This window comes from Loxodonta africana, chromosome 2 (genome assembly GCF_030014295.1).
Source record: "Loxodonta africana isolate mLoxAfr1 chromosome 2, mLoxAfr1.hap2, whole genome shotgun sequence".
NCBI lineage: Eukaryota > Metazoa > Chordata > Mammalia > Proboscidea > Elephantidae > Loxodonta > Loxodonta africana.
The window spans coordinates 118,552,783-118,577,779 of record NC_087343.1 but is presented as its reverse complement, the minus strand read 5'-3'; the positions used below and the strand labels follow the sequence as shown (position 1 = coordinate 118,577,779).

Sequence of the window (24,997 nt, the reverse complement as noted above, 5' to 3'; positions counted from 1 at the left end):
CCATAAAAAACGGCTCAATCTCATTTACATAACCACCAGGGAAATACAAAATAAAAACATCACACCTGTCAGAATGCATAAAAATAAAAAAACAAAACCGCAACAACTAACAGTACAAAGTTTGGAGAAACTGGAACTCTCATACAACAAACGGTGTGTCTATTTTATTTTGGAATACTGTTTGGCAGTTTAACATGTACATACCCTATGACCAAAAAAGTCCATCTCATTTTATACCCACATGAACTCATACACGTGTGTGCCAAAAACGTGCAAAAAAAGAAAAAAAAATGTTCACAGCAGCTGTATTTATCGTGACAAAAAATGAAAACTAGCCAAATATCCACTAACAGTAGAATAGAAAAAAAATGTGGTCCATTCATGAAACGGATACTATACTTGATGGCATTAAAAAAGAATGAACTACTGTGATACGTAACAATATGAATGAGTATCACAAACACGATGCAGAACAAAAAAGGCCAGATACAAAAAAGCACATGCTGAATAATTTTCTTCATATAAAATCCAAAACAGGCAGGCATCACTAATCATGTTGACAGAGGTGAAAAAGTTAGTTTTGCCATGTTTGGTAATGACTAGCAGGAGACATGAGAACTCTTCCAAGGTATTATAAATATTCTACATCTTGATCTAGGTGGTGACCACATAGGGGTTTATAATTTGAAAAAAAAATTATCTGTGTATTTATGATTGGTGCACTTCTCTTAGGTATGTTATACTTCAATTAAAAACAACACCTAAAAATTGTTTTACTGGGCAAAAACAGGAGGAAATAGGTAAAATACTAAAATCAGGATCTAGTTTCCTCAGAAGCAGGCAGAAGACCCTTCTAGGGACCCCAAAGCCATTTGCCAGTGTTATGGATTGAACTGTGCATCCACCCCAAATGATATGTTGAAGTCCTAACCCCTGTACCTGTAAACACGACCCTGTTTGGAAATAGAGCCTTTAAAGATATTATCAGTTAGGTTACCATGAAGTCATACTGGATTATGGTGGGTATATCCCTCATTTATTCTATACCTATTTTTTATATGACTGGTGTCCTTAAAAAAGAGAAGATAACAGAGTCAGGGAAACAGAAAAAGGATGCCATGTGATGCTGCAGCTGTAAGTCAAGGAATCCCTGGAGCTACCGGAAGCTAGGAGAGAGACATAGAACAGATTTTCCCTCAAAGCCTCGGAAGGAATCACCGTGGCCACCATCTTGATGTCAGGCTCCCAGTCTCCAGAACTGTGAGACAATAAATTTCTGTTCTTATAAGCCTCCTAGGTTTATGGCATTTGATTACAGCAGGCCCTAACAAACTAATACACCCAGTTAAGTTTAAAGGTCAGATACCTATATACATATCCTCTTCACTGATCAAATTTTCATGTATACAGTACATCTTTGAGGACAATAAAGAGATGATTCAACCATTGCCCCTGTGTTCATAGTCTAGCAGAAATTCAAATTTAAACATCTTTAATAAACTTGATACTTTACGTTTATCTATTCGATAAACCTGAATTCTTACTGCATAAAACGTGGTCCATTGTCAACTTTCTAATTTTCTATACTGTAACATCACTTCCTTTCTACAGTATTGTCATAGATCTTCTACTGCTTTACAGGTTAATACAGTAAAACCTATGAAAGCCAGAACCTGTGTAACATGGAAGCTCAAATATTTTCCACTAATAGATAGCAATAGAAGAAATAGTAAGACTGCACCCTGTCAAAGGCAGAAAATGGGGGAGACCTGGAAAAACAAGGCAGTCTCGTTTAGTTCCAGCTCTCACAGGTTCACTGTGAGTGTAAAAAACATGTTGGATAATTACTTTTTTCACACAGGGTCTCTAAGATGCATTAAAAGTAAAGACTTTGAAAGACTTATTGACCAAATGCAATATATAACTCTTGTTTGAATCTTGACTCAAACAAACCACATGTTAAAAAAAAGTTTTAATGACATCAGGAAAGTCTGAATCTATCTGGATGTGTAACATTATAGAATAATTGCTAAATTTTTATGTTATAATGATATTATCATTATGTTTTTAAATAGAATCCTGATCATTTAGAGATAATACTGAAATAGTTACAGATGAAACTAAATGATGCCTAAAATTTGCTCCAAAGTAATCCTGGGGGCAGGGAGGAGTTGGCAGAGGGCAAAACGGAAATAAGAGTGGCCTGATGTTGATGACCACGGTAGCTGAGCCATGGATATTGGGGGGGGGGGGGGGGGTGTATTTGTGTTATTCTCAACATTTTGGGGCATATTTTTAATTTTCCACAAGAAAAGATTTTTTAAAAAGTAAGAACCACAGACAAACGGTTCATTTTAGAAGTCTTCCTCATCTAAGAAAAATGCTAGCATATTCTGGGGACATAAGAAAATTGTTTGCAAAATTCATGACACGTTCGTGTACATCTGCCAGTCACACTGCTAAATCACAAGGACGCAACTGTCAGAGAGAAACAATAAACTTTCAATGCTGGTAGAAACGCAGGCCATTACTGAAAAACAAAAACCACAACTCAGTAGGTATATATTCTCCATCACATAAAAGTGATACCCCTCAAATCTGCAAGGAATGGTAGGAAAGGTACAACTCTTGAAATGGAACTATAGTACAAGGTAATGTTCCTCTTACTGAATTATACTGTTACCTAAGAACTAGGTATTCTGGGAAATACTGGGATGCAGGGCGATGAGACTAAGGATACTGTGTTTAACCTCATTCAATAATAAAGGCTCAACTTCCAATACAGTATCATAAACAAGTATTCCCTTATTACCTTAACATTAAACTGAGGCTGAGAATTCATATAGTCAAAAAGTAGCTGATAATTCTTGAACTGCTGATCCCACTCTGTGCGCTCACAGTAGCGGAAATCATCTCCTAGTGGGGCCAGGACAACTTTTGTCTGGAAAAGCTTCGATTTCTTACGGTACTGATCTAGAAGCATCTGAGCCCTACAAAAGAAAAAGGGAAAATATGAATACCATTAAGAAAAGGAAAATGTGGCAGCTGATCAAAAAGAAATTATTAAATATTTTATCTATATTCTTGATTAATGATTTACAAGGCAGATGTTTCAATTACCATAATAATTTTCATCATCCATGTAAAATATTCATAAAATCTTATCAAAAGGAATAACCTGCTTTTTGGTATTGCTTTCCAATAAATTTCAATAGATTATTCTTAGAGAAATACAGTCACACAACAGCCTTGACATACAATTACTGAGAGCATCGATGACCCCCGCAAAGCCCAGCCACAGAGCTTGGATCCCAAATTAACAGCCCATGTTTAGCCCAATAAGACAATAAGGATTTCTCATCTATATGAACCTGGAAATTTGCTTTGCCTTAATTAATTTAAAATGGCCTGATGAACACAGAAGAAAATATAATATTTTGAACAAAACAAAAATGAATCAATAAATTTAAATCTGTTAACATTTTACAGAACCATACTCTTGCTTCAAAGGGAAGATCAATTTACTTAATACCTGCCACCAATTACCTTGAGCACTTATCACAGCAACCTTCTCAATACTGACCACCAGATAAAGCTGAGGAGCTGAGTTGGCTGTTTTGGTTTCTACCTCCCTGGGCTCTAACCCATGGTACAACAGGTCGGCTAAGCACAAAGTGCTGATGTGCCGAAACAGCTTTTACATTTCAGATTCTCGTACTCTGCAGAATACCCTTTGGAATATGCTGAACTGGGGTGCCATTTGAGGAAGTCTGGGAATACAAACTGACTAAGAGGAACAGCTTGTGAAAAAGAAACTGGACAAGCAGATGAACCCAGAGTAGTTCCCAATGTGCATGATGCCAAAGTTTAAGAAATCAGGGATAAACGACAAATACAGGCTTTTTACCCAGTATTCCAGTTTTTATCCAGAAATAAACTCAAATCCTCTGTATAAAAACTGATGAAGATAATTCAAAGAATATACATGCTGGATTAAGACATATAGTAGCAATAATAGGAGAACACTTAATTAAAATAAGATTCTTACATGATCTTTTTAAATTGATAGTCTCTGAAATTCCTTTACAAACATTAAATTACCAGCTATAACTTAATATTTGGTGAGTAAAATATAACTCCAATGTTCTGCTATAACATAGAGTGCTTAATCTTCTGAGATCAGCATTCAGTGCAGCAGTTAATTTTTTATAAGTAATTTATAGTCTACATTTACCAAAAATAATTTTACATTACTACCTGCAACACAAAACACACATACGAAATTAACCACACAGAAATACAAATAAAACCAAAAGAAACAAGGAAAAAATATCAAAGACACAAACCACAGAATTAAGATACACTGTGACTGCACATTCATCTGGATACTCTCTAAACAGCCAGCATAAAAAGGGATATTTGGACGTTTAAATGCATGCCAAGGTTTTCTATTAGATAAGCTGTATCTCGTGTGTGTACGTGTAAAGCACAAATACAGGAAAGAAATCACAAACATTAATGGCATGTCTTTGACATGTGGCATCTATCCTAACTCTCCAGCTCCTGCCTAGAATATGCCAACACTGGGAAAGTGAACAACCTACACCGCCTGGTATGAAGCAGACACTCACGAAATTTATAGCGAACTAATGATGAATGAATTGACCGACATCACATTTAAAAATGCTCAGCAGCAATTTGTTCTTAACTTATTCTACCAGGTAAGAAATGTCAACTTAACTAGAACCAAGAGAATAAAATTTTTCCTGAAACATCAAATCAACCGAAATTTAATGGAAAAAGTCAACTTAAAGTATATGGTTTTAGACCAAAAAATAAATTTGCAAAGCAGAAGAACCTGCTGAACTAGACATATCAAAATATGTCTTCTGTATCTGATAGTTATATCTCATTTTCTTCAGATTATGGAAAATACTATTAAACTAGAATTCAAGGGTTTGATCTCCATTCACAATCAGGTCAAAGAAGAAAAAAGAAAAAAAGGAAGATGATATTTGGAAGTAAAGTAACCAGCAAAGTTAAAATTTCAAGAAGTCAGAAAAAACTATATATAAGTATTACAAAGACTCATTCATCCATATGTTTTCAGGTGCCTGGAAACCACTTTCACAATTACGGGAATGGGCTGAGCATGAGGTATGTTCCTGGCGGGGCGGGGGGTGGGGGGGGGGGCAATCTTTAAAAGGTTAGATGATATGGCAAGAGAGTTACACAAAGTCAATTTTTCCCTCACATATGTCCCCAAAGCACCCAAAAGTGAGAAAGGGTCTCACATAATACCTCTGAGTACACTGAGACTCCCATCTGAGCACCTGACCAACCCTTAGAAAGGTCCCCACCCTGACCACCTGAGCCGAGGAGTAGTATAAATATCTGAATGACTAACAGCTGTTTTCCCAGCTAGGCAGGCAAGGGGCTCCCCTTTCTTTCCCCTACACCTCACATAATGTACTTGTTCTCTTCTACCTAACTAGTAACCCTACAAAGTGGACTGTTCCATATTTCTCATTGGCTCTCACAGATGTAGGAGCCAAGAAAACAATACTAGGTTGCTCCCTAACCTTGCGCAGAGTTTTTCAAAACACCTAGGAAAGTCAGATGTTGACAGAAGGGCCCCAGGCTTCCAGCAGGCTACCACGCTGAAATGCTCTGTGACTGCGACAGTGAGACGCTCACACCGTAGTGTTTTCTTTATGGCCACAAGGACTCACTCAAGGCAAAGAGACCCACTCTCACCTTCCTCCTCATACACTTGTTTGTAAGCATTAAAAAAATAATAATAAGATTCAATAGTAGAAAGATCTTACTTTATTTAAGAGGCTTTATTATTTTTCTAGCAGGGTTGAGTGTTTCTGTATTATAACACAATGTTTTATTTTAGTGCATTATACATGCAGTCCTAGGTTACGAATGTCCAACTTAGGTACAAATCATAGTCAGGAACCAACCCAAGTAAAGCCTATTATACTAAAAATTCAAGGTACATGCAATGGTTCATAACAACAAATGGGCGGTACTGTGCGACACACACCAGAATGTTGTTATTATCATTACTGTATTATTATGTTAAAGATGTTCCAGTGTATACGGAAGTATTTAATGTTTTTTATGCATAGAAAGGTACACTGTATACAATATACAAAGACAAACATTTGACCAACTCATGTTAGATACAGATACGCCTAACTGTTCCAACTAACGTACAAATTCGACTTAAAGACAGACTCAGGAACAGAACTCATTCATAATCTGGGGACTGCCTGTACACCACTAATGTTTATGTGAAGAAATTAAATTTTAAAAGCACCAAAATTGGAAACTCTAGGTAACATGGTTTAATGAGATACTTCCATCATTAGCACAATTTTCTTCTAAAAAATTATTCATCCCTTCAATTTTTATTTAAATGTCCTTAAATATTTCTAATTAAAGTTTTTTGTAAGTCAAAAACATCAGAAAGATGCAAAAATGTGTTTTCATCAGGGCTGGGCAGCATTCACTATTACTGAAATTGTTATTAAGGGAAGAGATAATTATACTGTTCATGAGTTCCATTTCAATAAATGTGTTTTTGCAGTTCAGCTGCTTTTCTTACCAATTTGTACAATAGGGACCAGAAGTTTTATTATCAACAAAAGTATGTGAAGTCAATCACACGCAGTCGAAGGCTTTTATAGCGAGGGCAACAGAGATGGTAATAATAGTGCATTATAGGTTATCCATTGTATATTGATCTACTATTGTTCACTTTCCATTAAATTATAACACATAAGAGGTATAGTCAAGGTTCTGGTATTTTTTTTTTTAATTAATTTTTATTAAGCTTCAAGTGAACATTTACCATTCCAATCAGTCTGTCACATGTAGGTTTACATACATCATACTCCCTTCTCCCATTTGCTCTCCCCCTATTGAGTCAGCCCTTTCAGTCTCTCGTTTCGTGCCAATTTTGCCATCTTCCCTCTCTCTCTATCTTCCCATTCCCCCTCCAGTCAAGAGTTGCCAACACACTCTCCAGTGTCCACCTAATTTAATGGGCTCACTCTTCATCAGCATCTCTCTCCCCCCCGCTGACTAGTCCTTTTCATGCCTGATGAGTTGTCTTCAGGGATGGTTCCTGTACTGTGCCATCAGAAGTTCTGGGGAGCATTGTCTCTGGGATTCCTCTAGTCGCATTCATATCATTAGGTATGGTCTTTTTATGAGAATTTGGGGGTTCTGGTATTTTTTAAGCTGCTTTATACCTGGCTGAATGAGTACCTTGAACAAGGACAATGTTGGCTTACTGCAGCCCATGAATTCAAACCTTCAGCAACCAGCAGCTGAGCAGCTACTTTGTTCAAGATGTTGTCTTAGGAAACGCATCTTTTCTTACCTGTTTTGGACATTTCCAGGATATATTGTTTCTGGGGGGATTCCCCAGGGACAACCAACCCTGCCTCCAGGAAGCCGTTTAAAATCAAACTGGCAGCATATTTTAGGATCAGGTCCACAAGTGTGAGGGATGTCATAGCTGTAGAAGGGCATCATATGGCAAAAAATATCTGTGACAGATCCCACATCTGAAAGAGAGTCAACAGACAATGTGCATTTGTCAAATGTGTTTTCCCCAAAACTGTTCAAGTCTCAGAACTTTATACATATATAAAGTCAACAGCCCCAGGAGCCCAGGTGGCACAACAGTTAAGCTCTTGGTTGCTAACCTAAAGGTTAGTGGCATGAACCTACCCAGTCAATTCGCAGGAGAAAGACCGGGTGATCTGCTTCCTAAAGATTATAGCCCAGAAAACCCAATGGGGCAGTTGTACCCTGCACTGTAGGGTTACTATGAGTCAGAATCGACTGGAGGGCACCTAACAGCAACAACGTACACCAGTAGAATTTAATAGCCACTAGTCTGAACTGGAGCCCTGGTGGCACAGTGGTTAAGTGATATGACTGCTAACCGTAAGGTCGGGAGTTTCAATCCACCAGCTCCTCCTTGGAAACCCTATGAGGCAGCACTATTCTAACTTTTAGGGTTGCTATGGGTTGGAATGGACTCAATGGCAACAAGTTCGTCTGAACTGGAGCAGTGGTTAAGAGCTCTGGCAAGATATGGCTGCTAATCAAAAGGTGTGCAGTTCAAATCCCCTAACCACTCCTTGGAAACAATATGGGGGCAGTTCTACTTTGTCCCATAGGTAGGGTCTTTATGAGTCAGAATTGATGGCAATGGGTTTAGTCTGAACTAGGAGCCCTGGTGGCACAGTGGTTAAGAGCTATGGCTGTTTTACCAAAAGGTTGGCAGTGGGAATTCACCAGCTGCTCCTTGAAAATCCTGTGGGGCACTTCTACTCTGTTCGATAGGGTCACTATAAGTTGCAATCGTCTCGACGATAACAAGTAATATCTAGATGCCAGCGTGTATTGACATCACTGGTCCAGAGAGGTCAGAAGCCAACCAGTAAGCGAGCTGGCAAACTAACAAGCAAGTAACAGTAGTTATCTTTGTGAGTAGGATCCTGGGGTTTTAAATACCTCCCCGACCCCCGGCCTTTGGTTTATGAATGGATTTTCATTTTTCAGCAATGAGTATATATTACTTTTATAATAAAGACAGACAGACAAACGAAAAAATGAAAAGCATCCTTTACATTAAAAAAAAAACTTGTCAAGTCAACTGACTCACAGCAACCCTACAGGACAGAGAAGAACTACCCCATAGGGTTTCCAAGGAGCAGCTGTTGGATTTGAACTGCCAACCTTTTGGTCAGCAGCCGAAGGCTTATCCACTGCGCCACCAGGGCTCTTTACATAGGGGAAAAAAGGAAAATAACTGCTTTATTAAGAACCAGAACACACAAAGAAGGCCAACTTAATCCTACAACATCTTTTTAAAGCAACACGTTCAAATCAATCAGGTAAGTTCTAAAATCCTCCAGTTTTATCTTATACTCCGGTTAGTAAAAATAATTAAAAATTCCTCTTCAAATTCTAACACTATTACAGTCTGTACATTTCTGTAGCCATCAGCTATTTCACCAGCTGAGCTATATTCATGGGTATGACGCCATGAACACTGGTCACTAAGGCTTGCTACCTACTTAGAGGCTGTTAGAAGTCCCAGGGCTAAAAACAACTTCCTCCTCCTTTCTCTGTATAAAATACAAACTCAGCACTCGACTATTTTCTCACTAAATAGTACTCTCACCGTACTATTTAGCAGCTCATTTACACACTTCATTTTATTTGTTACATTTGTTTGTGTGTGACTTTTCTCAAATTAGACTATAATTTCCTTACAGGCAAGGGTGCAATTTGAATGCAGGCATTGGTTTAAGCAGGTTTTCTTCAAATTAACAATCTTTTTTTAAATTAATATGCTCCTTCAACAAGACACAACCACAACAGGTTCTTGTTTTCCCTACAGGTTTAATCTTTCAGAATAAAATATGATGGAGCTAATTGCTTCTCTTACTGAAGAATCAACAGTACATGTAAGAAAGTTACTGTCCAGAATTACAAATGATTTTTCCCAAACACTTAAGGGGTTCTAGACAACACAGGAAAGCCAGTATGATGTAATGAAGTAGTTCCAAACTGTTTTAGCAGCAAATTGCTTATTACAGATGAAATCTTACTGAGAACTTGGATAGAAGTGCATGCCAAGGCTTAGGAGCTAGAACTTCAGAAGTGCACAGAACTGGGTTCAAATCTCTGCTCAGCACTTACTAATTGTGTTACTTTTGGCAAACAGCTTCCCGTATCTACACTTCCATTTCTTCACTTTTATAAAGGGATGATAATAGAGCCTAATGTAAAGGGTAATTATGAAGATTAAATGAGAGCATGGGCATAAAGCATGTAATACATTGCATGACCCATAATAAGGACTTAAATCAAACAATAAAGTGTTCATGAATAAATGGGGAATGAAGAAGGAAAGTTTAACCTTAAAGCTTAATCTTCTCTCCTCTCCCCATGGAAGAGCTACAGGGGTACGTACTGGGAACACCTGCATGCCCAGAGAACACAGCGTGGAAACAAGTAATTAGGGAACACGAAGGCCATTCTAGAAGAACACAATAATGGTTTTAAAAGGCAATTCTTACAAGATGCAGAGATAAGACAGAAGGAAGGAACTCTGGCGGAATATGAGATAACAACTGGATATCAGTCACGTTCAAACGCACGTTCAACTTTGTGATAAACACGTGCTTTATAAATTAGAAGCAAAGGAAAGTATTATTTGTAAAATGAATACACCTTATATTTATTTACTTCCTTTAGACATAAAAAAGAATCTATAAAGTCCAGTTGATAAATATGATCATCATTGCTTAAATGAATCTTGCTATATATACAATATTTGAAAAAAATTATATTAAGAGTATGTGTGTATCTGATGGTGTAACAGTTAAGTGCTTGGCTATTAATCGAAAGGTTGGAGGTTCGAACCCACTCAGCGGCTCCATGGGGAAAGATCTGGTGATCTGCTTCCATAAAGATTACAGCCTAGAAAACACTATGGGGCAGTTCCACTCTGCCAAAGGGGTCACGAAGAGTCGAAATCAACTCGACAGCACCTAACATCTTTAGCCAACCTGATTTGCAGGACTGACACTCTAAATAAAATCCACAACCTCATAAGTATATAAGTCTTATGAAATAACATCCAGGTCAAGTGAGATATTCAACTTTAATGAAACCCTACATACCCCAATTCTGTCTCCAAAAAAACTCCAGCGTCTTATGCAAGGCAAAATTTTTTTTAACTGCATAATGAACTCTCTGGATAAGCATGTGAGAAAATCCAGCACGTTTCAGAAGATAAGCCATTGTTGGTGAATGTCCAAAAGGGTCAATAGCCCAACCAGACCGAGGCTTCACTCCTGTTGGTAAAGAATATAAATATAAACATAATATAAATATAAAGAATATAAGTGTTATTAATTCATTTTTCAATTGACAAATGAAATAAAAAGAAATCACAACACATTCAGACCCATCAGAGTTCCATGGTCTCCTAGGTTATAAGACAAAGACACTACCCAGCATTATCCTTTATCAAACAGTCCCAGCAAGATTCTCTGAAGGGGGGACCCTGCCATTGCCATGTCCACCAAGGCTGAAGCAGGGGAATGTTCACTGGAAACTAATCACACTTTCTCTCTGTCATGCTGAGCACATCAGATTAATCTACAGTTTTTGCAGTTAGCCATTTGGAATTGAAATAAAAGTTCTGCCATTTTATAACCATTGTAATGCTGCTGTCATTCATTGGAGATAGAGAAACAAATAAGACCAAGTCTCTGTCCTCAAGGATTGCACAGTTCCTGTGGTCTGTGAAGCTGGATAACCCAGCAACTAGCTACTATGTAATACAGGGTAACTCTTTTCAACCTATCCTCCCCAGTCCCAACATTACAGATTTTTAGGCTGTCTTTCATGCTTTTAGAATAGCCTCAAATCACCCTCTAACACAGTCACTGAACTGGCCAAAATAACTGCACCCTATGGAAACAGCAGTCAAGAAATCAAATGATGTATTGCATGAGGCAAATCTGCTGTAGAAGACCTCTCTAAAGCATTAAAAAGCAAAGATGTCACCTTGAGGACTAAGGTGCACCTGACTCAAGCCATGGTATTTTTCAATCACCTCATATTCATGCAAAAGCTGGACAATGAATAAGGAAGCCCAAAGAAGGATTGATGCCTTTGAATTATGATATTGATGAGGAATACTGACTATACCATGGACTGCTAGAACAAACAGATCTGTCTTTGAAGAAATACAGCCAGAATTCTCCTAAGAAACAAGATGGTAAGACTCATTCTAACATACTCTGGACCTGTTATCAGGATGGACCAGTCCCTGGAAAGGATATCATGCTTGGTAAAGCTAGAGGGTCAACAAAAAAAGAGGAACACCCCTCAATGAGATAGATGCATACGGTGGCTACAACAATGGGCTCAAGCATAACAACGATTGTGAGGATGGTGCAGGATCAGGCAGTGTTTTTTTTTTGGTACACAGGATCTCTGTGAGTCAGAACTGACTTCATGACACCTAACAACAATTTCATGAAGTCTTAAGATATTTGATGCTGGTGCTTTCTTTGTACCTACAAGAGGCCAGTGAAATTTTATACACCTGGCTCACACCAATCAATTAAAGATATATCTCAAGAAGAGAGGATAAAATATTAAAAAATAATAAATACAAAGAGTAGAATTAATGAAATAGATTATTCATCTACCATTATACCCATCTGCCCTTTTCTTTACTCAGGTTTCTAAAATAAGGTTGTCTAGATACAACCTATAAATCAACATAAATAATACTGATGTACACATTTTTTTTCATTCAAACACCTATTTGACACCTTCCATATATCTAAATCTGTAAGAGGCCCTTCCATCCCATTGCCATAAAGTCGATTTCTACTAATAGTGACCCTACAGAACAGAGTAGGACTACTCCATAGAGTTTCCAGGCAATAATATTTACAGAAGCATGCTGCACATCTTTCTATCTTTCTCCCACGGAACAGTTGGTGGGTTCAAACCAACCAACCTTGCGGTTAGCAGCCAAGCACTTTAACCACTGTACCACCCTTATGAGAGGTCTTAGGTTACTAAAATGAGTTAATCCTGATCCTGACTCTAGCTGCATAGAAGACCATGAAACTAGGTATTGCACAGAGTAACAGAAAGACAGCAGAGAAAAGAACTCTGCAGAATCCCAAAGAATGCCATAAAGATGGGAAGCCGGCAAAGAAGACTAAGAGGGAAAGATCAGAACACTTGGGAGATCAAGAGTATGTGGTATATGCATTGTCAAAAATCAAAGAACTGACCACTAAGAATTTGTACATTCACCATCTGTAGTTTACCTCCAGAAAATTGTAAACAAATAGTGGACTTTAATTGGTAATCTTGCTTTTTGTGGTGGTATTTTTTATGGGTTAACAATTCTAAATCTAATACCTTTCATGTATTCTAGGTTTCAGCAAATGAGTAAATATACTGAGGACAATGGAGCCAGATTTTCACTCTTAAGGAAAGGAATTACAAATATAAAAATGTGGGAAAGTAGAATGTATCCTATGATATTGAATTGGAATAGGAGACATCAGTACTAACATATGCTATTCAATACGTAAATATAAAAATTCAGATATATATGTGTATGTGTATTCACACACACACGTATTTCTTAGCTCAGTACACTAGGAGGGCTTAGAAGCAAAAACACCTCAGTACTAATAAACACACCTTTGCTCCCAGACCTTGGCCTCAAAATACCATTCTCCCTTAAAAGTAATTACAGCTCCCCAAAGAAATGGCTTATCTGAGGTCTGAGACTGGGACAGATAAACCTAGAACATATCTTAGATGGGAAAGTAAAGAAGTAATCAAAGAATCATTGGGCTATGTCAAAATAACTCAGTAGACAGCTTGAAGGGGCTCCCACTGGCCATATTTGAGACAAGGGGGGCATTAAAATAAATAATGAGAGCCTATTGAGCAAGATAAGAATACATGAGCCCACACTGATACAAACAAGTAAATAGGAAATAAAAGGGAAAGTTCTGACTTTTAGTAGACTGCAAACTAACAATTATAGAAGAAACAACGGAGTTAGAAAATCATTAATCGATGCTAAACTGGAACATAAAAAGTTTGATGAGAAAGAGAATATTTATCTATTCTCCATGTATCTCCAACAAATTAATTATGACAGATATTATAAAAGGGAAAATGTAATGATACAATGAAGAAACTTAGCTAACACACCTTAAGCAATTAATCCAACATTGGAAAAACAGACACCATGTGTCTACCGATACAATTCCCTGTGGAAAAACAGAACATCCCTTCAATAATATCTCAGCCAAGAAAAGAACAAAAAAAAAAAAAACAAACATAACCTGAATTGAATCATGAGGAAACAGAGACGAAATCAAACTGAGAAATTTTCTACAACTTAACTGGCCTGCACTCTTCAAAAATGTCAAGGTCAAAAAACCAAAAGAAAGATTAAGGAATTGTTCCAGATTAAAGGAGACTAGAGAGACATAATAACTAAATGTCATACATGACCCTACCTGGATTAGATCCTGGCGGGGGAGGGGGAGTGCTGGAAAAGACATTATTGGGACAACCAACAAAATTTTAATATGGCCTATGAGCTAGACTGTAGTACTGAATCACAGTTAACATTCCTGATTTGGTAACTGTATTCTGGTTATGTGAAAAAAGTCCTAATTTCTAAGAAAATATACACTGAAATATTTAATGATAAAAGGACAAAATGCCTCAACTAACTCTCAAATGGTTCAGAAAAAATATGTATACAAGTTTATCTATGTACAGAGCATATAGGAGTCCTTCATGAAATCTTTTTTTAATTAAATTACAAAATAAAAAAATGTGTCGTCCCAAATAACAAGGGCCAAACAAGCCTACAAACAAGGGCAACAGTCAACACTAAAGGTTATAGTAATGCCAATAAAATGAGATTTTAGTGTCCATTAAACAATTATAGCATCACTGGTGATCCTCTCCATATCAAAATCACTTGATCTACAAGATAGCAACTTGTCTGCAAGATTAAAGAATGACTGAAAGGTAACTATGATATAAAATGAAGATGAGCTCTAGGAAAAGATGTAGCGAGGAACCCAGTACCCAGTTAGGGTTTTCCTTGGTATGGGCAAAATAATATATTCTTTTAAAGAAGGGGGAAAAAGCAAATTTAGGAAAAAGTACAATATAAAAAAAGTTCCCAAATTTTATAAACAGGGCATGTTTACCGATAAAACCAGGAAAGATCGTACAAAGATCTTCTGCCTTCATGCAAAAATAGCATTAGAAAATATATAAAAATTGTTAGAAATACAAATAAACACTACAGGAAACAACTATTAAAAAGAATAACACAAAACTCATTTTTTGACAAATCTGGTAAACTTAAAAATAAGACCACGAATAATAATAATAAAGTGAAATTGGGTTATTTCAAGTATATTTAATATTATAGTTTACAAGAGGTTATAGAGTAGTGACAAAAACAGATTTTGAACAAAACACAAAACCTTAAAAACTTAAAAACTCAAATTTTAATAATAAAGTCCAAAAATGCAGAAATTAATAACCAAAGATTGGTGGCACAATGGTTAAATGCTCGTACTCAGCTGCTAATCAAAAAGTTGGCGGTTCAAACCTACCCAGCGACTCCGTGGGAGAAAGGTCTGGTGATTTGTTTCTGTAAAGACTACAGCCAAGAAAATCTTATGGGGCAGTTCTACTCTGTCACATAGGATTATTACCCAGCACCCAGTGCCGTCGAGTCGATTCCGACTCATAGCAATCCTATAGGACAGAGTAGAGCTGCCCCATAGAGTTTCCAAGGACTGCCTGGCTGATTCGAACTGCCAACCCTTTGGTTAGTAGCCGTAGCACTTAACCACTACGCCACCAGGGTTTCCTATAGGATTACTATGAGTCAAAAATTGACTAACAACAACAAACACTAAAATGTAAAATTTCATAACCAAATGTAAAAATAAAATCTCCAGAATAACACATAGTTCTAACCTATTTAGAAAACAAAACTGAGAATCCTAATTTATGAGATGCAGACAAAGCTACAGGAAGAGGAAACTTCACATACTTAAAAAGACAGTAACTGAGTCCAAGGAACTCCTGAGAAAGGTCTCCCTGGACTCAGCTTCCTCAGCTTTATGAAACATGTGGTAAGACTCACTTAGGTGCTCAACAAGCTACCAACTAAATTCACAGAAGCCTGTAGGTCTAAAACCGTAAACAATTTTGTTGTGATAAGTGTTGGTTAAGTGTGTTAGAATACTGGGGATGGAGCAGAGAGAGAAGTGGCTGAGCCCCCCTTGTGTCTACTGCGAGGAGCTCCCCCCGGAAAAACTACCTGAGCCTTATTGAGGGCAGCACTGCTCTTCTCCAGGTAGCCTGGGGTAGCAAGAACACACTCCTGGGCTGATCCTGTCACACTGCTGCAGCCCTCTGCCTGGGCTGCAGAAATACACACCAATTCCATTTCTGCAGTTTGCTTGTGCTGACTCCTGCCAGAAGAATGAAATGAATGGGTATGCTCTCTCACAAGAGGCCTCCCTTCCCCTTGCCTTTGGTTTGTAGAAAGAGAAATAGAGTTAAAATGTGTGCTTTGTGTGCACAGGTATGCCTTACCAACTCCATGAGAAGAACAGAACAAGCTGAAAGAGAGAAGGAAACACAAAAATATCTGCACTGACTTAAAAGAAGAAAAATCAGCAGGTCTTTATGATCTCAGTTTTGTGGGGGAAAAAAAAAAAAACTTTACTCTCTCTGCTTTATAATGTTCTATATATCACAACAGTAGTTTTCTCTGAATGGTAGGGATAGGAAGATTTTGCCTTAATTTCTGCTAACATATATTACTTTTGGTCTTGTCCCACATTGAAAGCATATTATTTATACAATAAAATACTGTTTAAAACTATAAAGAGGTTGGGTTTCTGACCAAGTCAATTTTAAAAATTTATACTTTCAATAGGAATTAGATTATATTAATAATTATGGCAAAGTTTTCAGCATTATCAAAAAATTTTACCTCTAATAAAAGGCCCTGTAGGCAGAGAATTTTAGCAGTAAATTCTTTTCAAATGTCCATGAATTCTTATGAAACACAAAAGGATGGAATGCTACCCAATTCATTTTATTAAGTAAACAAATAAAAAACCATATAAATGTAGCACATTAAAAAGAAAACCAATCTCACTCATGAAAACAGACATAAAAATCATAAATAAAAACACTAAACAAACTGAATTCAAGAGCAACAAAACCAAAAGGAATTTATCTCAGGAGCTCAATGACTTTTTAATTGAGCAAATTACTGCCATCCATGGAATAGGAAAAGCTATATAATATTAAAACATGTCTGAAAGAAATCCAGTAATATTCAATACCTACTGCTAACTGAAAACTGAAAAAGACTAGGAAGAAAAGAAATTTTCTACACACTATAAACAATCTCTACTTAAAATAATAGACACCGAGGACAAATGGCATAACATAGTTCACAAAGACAATGTTAACATCCCACTTTGATGAGTAGTGTCTGGGGTCAAAGAAAAAAAAAAAGATTATATGATACTTAGTATGGTACAGCTAAAAAATTTCCATTAAAATCTGGGACAAGAAAGCCCACTATCATTATCCTATGCCACTGTTCTAGAAAATGTGAACAATGTAATAAAATATGGTGTATATACCATACATAAAAATTAACTCAAAATAGAGCACAGGCCTAAGTATATGAGCTAAAACTATAAAACTCATAGAAAAAAAACAGTAAGTTTTCATGGCCTTGGGTTAGGCAATGGATTCTCAGCTATGACCACAAAAGCATGAGAAACATAAAAAAATACAGACAAATTGGGCTTTATCAAAATTAAAAATTTTTGTGCATCAAAGGATACCCACAAATGCGAGACAACCCACAGAATGGGAGAATGTATTTTCACATGATTATCTGACAAGGGACCTGTATGCAGAATATATAAAGAACTTGTAGGCATCAACAATAAAAATGGGCAAAGGATTTGAATAGACATTTCTCCAAAGATATATGAACTACCAATAAACACATGGAGAGATGCTCAACATTATCAGTCTTAAATGCGAATCAAAATCACAATGACATACCATTTCACACACACCAAGATGGCTAAAATAAAATAGAAAGACAGTAACACCAGTATCAAATTGTGAGAATACGCGTGAAATGTTGTCGAACAGGGCAACTCATTAGAGATTCCATGTCCAGCGTTTTAATTGGGGCTGGCTACAAAGGCACCTTTTGCCAAGTACATACCAGGATTCCAGGCTCCCAGAAGGAAAGCGGGTGCTTAGCACAAACCACACTGTTTATACAAACAGCTTAGGCACAGTGAGATCCCCTTATCAATTTGGAAATCCAAGTTCCCAGATGCCAGCCAGGGCCCAATGTTGCAAACAGGCCTGCAGTCTCAGGCCTACTATACTAACTCTTCTCTGCACAGGTATGATGTCTGCAGCTTACTCTCAATGGTTCAGATAATAACAGTAACAAAAACAACAACAATAAAACATGTGGAAAGAGAAAAAATAAAGAAACATGGCAAATGTTAGTAAGTGGAGAATTTGGATGAAAAGTGTATGAGAGTTCCTTGTACTATTCTTATAACTTTAAGTTGAAATTATTTCCAAATAAGGAGAAAAATATAATGGGGTGGGGGAGATGTTAAAAAATAATATAATATTTAGAAAGAGTCTCAATAAAAATACATACACTTACCATGAAGAAACAAAATTGTACTGAGAGATATATTTGAATAAGTAGTTACATACCATGCTGCAGAATGCATATATTAGATATCATAAAGATTTCAATTAGTCCCAATTTTTTGTGAGCTATAGTGGGTTCCTCTTTCCCACAGAGGATCCATTCACATGACTCAGGTATGGCTTACTCTTCCCTCCACAATTCCTTCTCACCCAAGACAACTTCCAACAAAATGATCAGGCCTCTGTGATTTCAGTTCCCGTAACTCTGGCCACAATAACTGGCTCAAAGATAAGCACCTAACCCAAGTCAGTCAGATCAGGTAAGGATTAGGGAAAAGCTCCTTCTCCTAGTTGCTAGACTGGGAAGCTGAGTGTCCCTGGCTGCCTAGGAACATCTTATTCACTATGTGGAGAGAGCCAACATGAAGACCGAAGTCAAGCAAACACAAGTAGAGCCCAAAGAGACAGTGTCCAGACAACATAATTTGAATACCCTGGATCCAGCCTTACCCAAAGTTACCATATCCCTGCAATTCCTAATAACACAGCTAATATCTTTCTTTCCTTCTTTCAGTTTTTTTGTTTTTGGATTTTTATTTCCTTAAGCTAGTAAATTAGCTTTTTGCCTCTTACAGTCAAGAGTTCTAATAAATATGTAAGATAATTAAAATCCCACTAGGAAATATTTAGAATTTTAAAAATTACCCTCAAATTAATTAAAAATTATAAAATAATAGGTGAAAAAAGGTTAGTGGGCCCTAAAACTGATCATAGTATGTTAACAGAGTTTATAAATTAAAAGAAAAATTATAAATTAATGAGAAAAGGATAAATCATTCAATAATTATCAGTATTAGGAAAATTAGCTATTTGCAAAAATACAAGAGCCTCACCTAACATTCTCAAAATTAATTCTCTAAGGTAGCCCAAACAAAGGGAAAGATATTAATACATACCTAGATTTTTTTCCAACCACTGATGTCCTTCAATTAGTTGGTCAATTAAGGCAAAATAATGTGGACCAGCTTCATCAGGCATAACCCAGCCACCTGTCACAATTTCAAGCTGACCATTTTCTAGTAAACTAGAGAGAAAATAATAAGAGTTTATATTAAAAAATATAGAAAAGGTTCAGATAAAAAAATGAAAATACCATAAACATTTAAGACAACCTTTAAATACAACTACTATTTTTACTAGTGGTTACACACACACACACACACACACACAAATTTTAAATCAGTGAATGAATTTCAACTTTGTGGCCCTGGCGATAAAGCACCCTCAGTTAAGCGTCTTAGGTGTGACCCCCTTCTTCCCAGGCAAAGCCCTATGAGTCACTTTGGAGATTTCTTTTCATAAGAGTATAATCTCCCACACAGCCTCAAAGATTCTGGGTGTCAGGACTGACATCTGATTTATTTTTGAATCTTTCAGAACACCTAACAATGTGCTTTTACTCAGAGTATATCCTTGACGAGTATTTATTGGAGGGCTGTCATTTTAAGCACGGTGTTTGTTTCAACACACCTATATCGAAAAATCAATATTTACTTTAGTTTTTGTGACACTGAGAAGTTAATTATGTAGACAAATTGCCAAAGAATAATAATAATAAAGGTAAAGCTAGTAAATATCACATGCTTCTGGCAATACAGACCGCATCATTAAGTACTTGGCTCCAGATTCAGTTGAAATGTGGGCTAATATAGTTTATTTTTCATTATTGTGGGAAAAGCCTCTAACATAATTATCTATTCGCTGGGTACACCCTAGCCATAATATCATACAAGGTTACTAGATCCCAAGTTCTAGTAAAACTGAATTGTTACAAGAAGATACATTCCTCTAAGGAGAAAAAAAAAAATCAAACTATTAAGAATTTGAAAAAGTGCCTGAGGAAGAGTATAAAGTCAAGAATTTAAGCGAATTTCAAAAGTCCCATAGGACGGTGTCAATTTCCAACAAGAAGGTCTGAGCAACAGTGTAAAATATCAGAGAGAAAAGAGCCTGCGGTATTGAGAATGTAGATCACTGATGCCTACAGCTAAGTACCAAGCCAAGTTTAGCTGAAGCAGATGAGAGGCACAAAGGACAAATAAATATTTTTCTACAAAGCATGTAACAGAAACCATAGCATGGACAATATTTGATTTATTCAAACATATGCATGATCATATAACCAGCAGCCAAGGTGATAATGCACACCATTTATAACCAAAAACAAGCAAACAAACAAATAAAAGTCCTTGTATGAAATCAAAAAGAAATGAATTAAATCTGTTTTGGCATAAGGATCACAAACTATTAATAGAATTTCACACAGGATATGTGTGTAACGTGTAATGAGTCTTTAGACTCATTACAGTGTCTAAAGAAACTCTAATGTCCAGTAGACCCTTAGATTCTCACAGGCCCAAAGCTACAAGAAGCTGGAGGTATCTAAAAAAAAAAAAAGCATTTAAGAACACAACTAACCAAGGTGGTTTAGTGGTAGAGTTTTTGTCTTCCGTGCAGGAGGTGCAGGCTTGATTCCCTGCCAATGTATCACACGTACAGTCACCACCATCTGTTAGCGGAAGTCTGCCAGTTCCTATGATGCTGAACAGGTTTTAGCAGAGCTTCCAGACTAAGAGAGACTTGGAAGAAAGTCATGGTGATCTATTTCTGAAAACCAGTCAATGAAAACCGTATGGATCACTACAGAACGCTGTCTGATCCACATGGGGATGGCACAGGCCCGGACAACGTTTCCTTCCATTGTGCACGGGGTCAGCATCAGTCCAGGGCAGACTCCATGGCAACTAACACCACCACTGAGTCCTATGCCAGTGTGTCTTCGCTCCTACTTCATTCTTTTTCTCATCTCCCTGGCGTTAGCCTGACTTAGCCACACCCTGAAGCCCACGGACCACACCTGCACCTTATGCCTATGACCAGTACTTGGCACCTCTGGCCATCAAACATGGAAACTTGACCTCCAATGAGCAGATTCTTTGGAAACTTGCAGAAATGAGTCATAACAAATTCTTTGCTGCTCTTGAATAAAGAATAGGTAACTACAGATGAAGAAATCTGAAAAACGAATGGAAAAATCACCCCAGTGGTGGGTTTTTTGTTATCTATATTAATGAGTTTCATTTTGCTAGAGAATTCGTTCCTTTACGAATGGTCTCCAAGAAATAGCCAACCAAGCAAAGAATGACACACCATACACGACAACTACTTTTCCCAGCCGTATTTGTGAATAATTCATCTCTTCCCTACGATGCCTAAATGGTTACTTTAATGACAATCCCATCTATTAATTTTGGAGAGGCATGGGAAGCCTCCCACTCATTAAAATGTTTTCTGGTATTTTCTTACCTATTTTCTTCTCTTGTATCTTTCCCAGCATGGCTGGTCCCGGCTGCCCTCATGTCTCAGCTCAAATATAACTTACCCAGATAAGTCTCCCTAACCACCCAAGCTAAATCAAGACTCAGACTGTACCCCCATATTCTATTATGTCATAGCATTTATCACGATCCAAAATTATCTTCTTCACTTCTGTGTCTCCTCTTTCTCTCCTCAGTTCCATCGACATTACAATGTAAGCTCCAAGAGATCAGGGACTAGGACATGCTGTTTTGTTCACTTTTACATGCCCAGCATTGGTAAGTCAAAACATTATGTCATGGAAGCCAAGGGGCTCCTGTTTTAAAATAGCATACTCACATACACTTTCAAGAAAAGTGCATGATACCACCTCACCCCCACAACAATGGCTATGATTAAAAAAAAACAGCAGAAAATAACAGGCGTTGGGGAGGATATGAAGAAACTGGAACCCTAATTCATTGCTGGTAGGAACGCAAAATGGTACAGGTGCTGTGGATAACAGTTTAGTGGTCCACAAAAAGGTAAATATAGAACTAGTATATGACCTAGCAACCCCACTCCTAGGTATATATACCCGAGAGACTGAAAGCAGGAATACAAACAGAAACGTGTCGACCAATGTTCATTGCAGCACTATTCACAATAGCCAAAAGGTAGAAATAACCTAGATGCCCATCGACAGATGAATGGATAAACAAAATGTGCTCTACACATACAATGGACTATTACTCAGCCATAACTAGAAATGAAATCCTGATACATGCTACAAATACAACACGGATGAACCTTGAAAACATATACTGAGTGAAATAAGTCAGTCACAAAAGGACAAACACTGTATGATCCCACTTATATGGAGCAGGCCAATGTATAGAGACCAAAGCTTATTAGTGGTTATCAGGGGCAAGATGGAGGGGGAAAGGAGGAGTTACTCCCTAGGAGGCACTGACTTTACGTTAATAGTGGTGGAATAATTTGGGAAAGGATAGCGGTAATGGTTGCAAAACATGATGAACATAATCAATATCACTGAATTATACATGTAAAAATTGTTGAATTGGCAAGTGTTTTGTTACATATATTTTTACCACAATTAAAAAAAAAAAGTGAATGAGTGGGTCATAATAGGCAAAAATAATGTCATAACAGAAAGCCGGAAAGAGAAACTTCTTTGCATAGTATCATGGATTGAATTGTGTCCTGCCAAAAAATGTGGGTCAACCTGGCTAGTCCATGATTCCCAATATTGTGTAATTGTTCACCATTTTGTCATCTGATATGATTTTCCTACGTGTTGTAAATTCTACCTCTACGATGTTAATAAGGCGGGATTAGCGGCAATTATGTTAATGAGGCAGGGCTCAATCTACAAGATTAGGTTGTATCTTAAATCAATCTCTTTTGAGATATAAAAAGGAGAAGCTAACAGAGACATGGGGACCTCATACCACCAAGAAACAAGACCTAGAAGAATGCCGCGTCTTGTGGACCTGGGCTCCCTGAGCTAAGAAGCTCTTCTACCAGAGAAGATTGATGACAACAACCTTCCCCCAGAGCCGACAGACAAAGCCTTCCCCTGGAGCTGGCACCCTGAATTCGGACTCCTAGCCTCCTAGACATTGAGAGAATAAACTTCCCCCCTTTGTTAAAGCCACCCACTTGCAGTATTTCTGTTACAGCAGCACTAGATAACTAAGACACATAGCTTCTCCAGTGGGCCAGACTAAACATCTGATAGAAAAAAATAGATAACATAAAGCAACAATGTAAGTAGTGTGATAATGACTGGACACCTAACAGAATAATCAGATGAATAAGTAATCCTATTTCATTAAAAACCACCCACTTTTCCTAGTCCATCACACTTTAAGCCATACATAAGAATGGTAAAAACCAGACTACAAACCAGAAGACTCTTACAGGTAGGAAAGTTTGGTTGGATGTAAAATGCTCGCTTTGTTAGGCAAGAGCAATTGTTGTATGACCTGTTCAACCAAAAAACAAATTCAGAAATTACATAAGTGCCAAGTTTGCATGTTCACGCCTATATTCAGAACATATGTGGCAGGCACTTAAATATCTGATGAAATAATGAAAAAGAGAAATGGTCCAAAGAACTATGAGGAAAACTGTTGACCCACCTATTGAGAAAAGATTGAGGTTGTCAAGGGTTTCATTTTACTTGGATCCACAATCAGCACTCATGGAAGCAGCAGTCAAGAAATCAAAAGACGCATTGCATAGGGCAAACTGGCTGCAAAAGACCTTTTTTAAAGTGTTGAAAAGCAAAGATGTTACCTTAAGGACTAAAGTGCACCTGATCCAAGCCATGGTATTTTCAGTCACCTAATATGCATGCAAAAACTGGACAATGAATAAGGATGACTGAAGAAGAACTGACACCTTTGAATTGTGGCACTGGTGAAGAATACTGCCAAAAGAACCAACAAATCTGTCTTGGAAGAAGTACAAACAGAATGCTCCTTGGAAGCAAGGATGGCGAGACTGCGTCTCACATACTTTGGACATGTTGTAGGAGGGATTAGTCCCTGGAGAAGGACATCATGCTTGATAAAGTAGAGGGTCAGCGAAAAAGGGGAAGACCTTCAATGAGATGGACTGACACAGTGGCTGCAACAATGGACACAAGCATAACAATGATTGTGAGGATGGTGCAGGACCAGGCAGTGTTTCGTTCTGTTGTATACAGGGTCGCCATGAGTTGGAATCAACTCGGCAGCACCTAACAACAAGACCTGTTGAAAAGCATGGTAATGATCATCATTATTTAGTGATAGGTACAAAAAACAAGGACTTTTTTCCTTATAGAAACAACACATTAGGAAATTGTCACTTAGAAAAATAAAGAGTAACAGAAAAGCTAGATTAAAAAGATACCATGCATAAAACCATTATTGTTAGTGGTAAGACAAAAATAAAATTAAAACAAATTACAACTGGGCATTCAAAACTTTAAAAAACCATCAAGACAGTAAATACATATATCCAGAGAAAATTTTAATCCAAAAAAATAAGAATGCTTCTACATTTCTATTCATTCAAGTGTTCCACAAGCATCAGTTGAGCTGTATTTCTGATAGGCATGGGAATACAAAATCAAAAAAGACGTGTCCACCCCACTCTTTGTTTCTACCAAGAGGTGCTCTGGTTTCTGGCCCACTTTTACAAGTATACGTAATGATTTTTCTAATAAACACAAAATCTAGAGGCAAACACAGGTTGTGAAGGCATATAAGACAAACAC

At 37.3% G+C, this 24,997-nt stretch overlaps 1 protein-coding gene across 1 annotated transcript in view; it reads right to left on the bottom strand.

The window, feature by feature from the left end:
* MAN2A1 (mannosidase alpha class 2A member 1) overlaps positions 1–24,997 on the bottom strand; it is a 183,476-nt gene that overhangs the window by 97,133 nt on the left and 61,346 nt on the right. Inside the window, exons 5-8 of the mRNA XM_003404736.4 lie at positions 19,308–19,435; positions 10,722–10,895; positions 7,397–7,583; positions 2,813–2,990 (exon numbers count right to left, since the gene is read on the bottom strand). Of these exons, the coding sequence (XP_003404784.2) occupies positions 2,813–2,990; positions 7,397–7,583; positions 10,722–10,895; positions 19,308–19,435 (667 nt within the window). The remainder of the gene's footprint in view (positions 1–2,812; positions 2,991–7,396; positions 7,584–10,721; positions 10,896–19,307; positions 19,436–24,997) is intronic.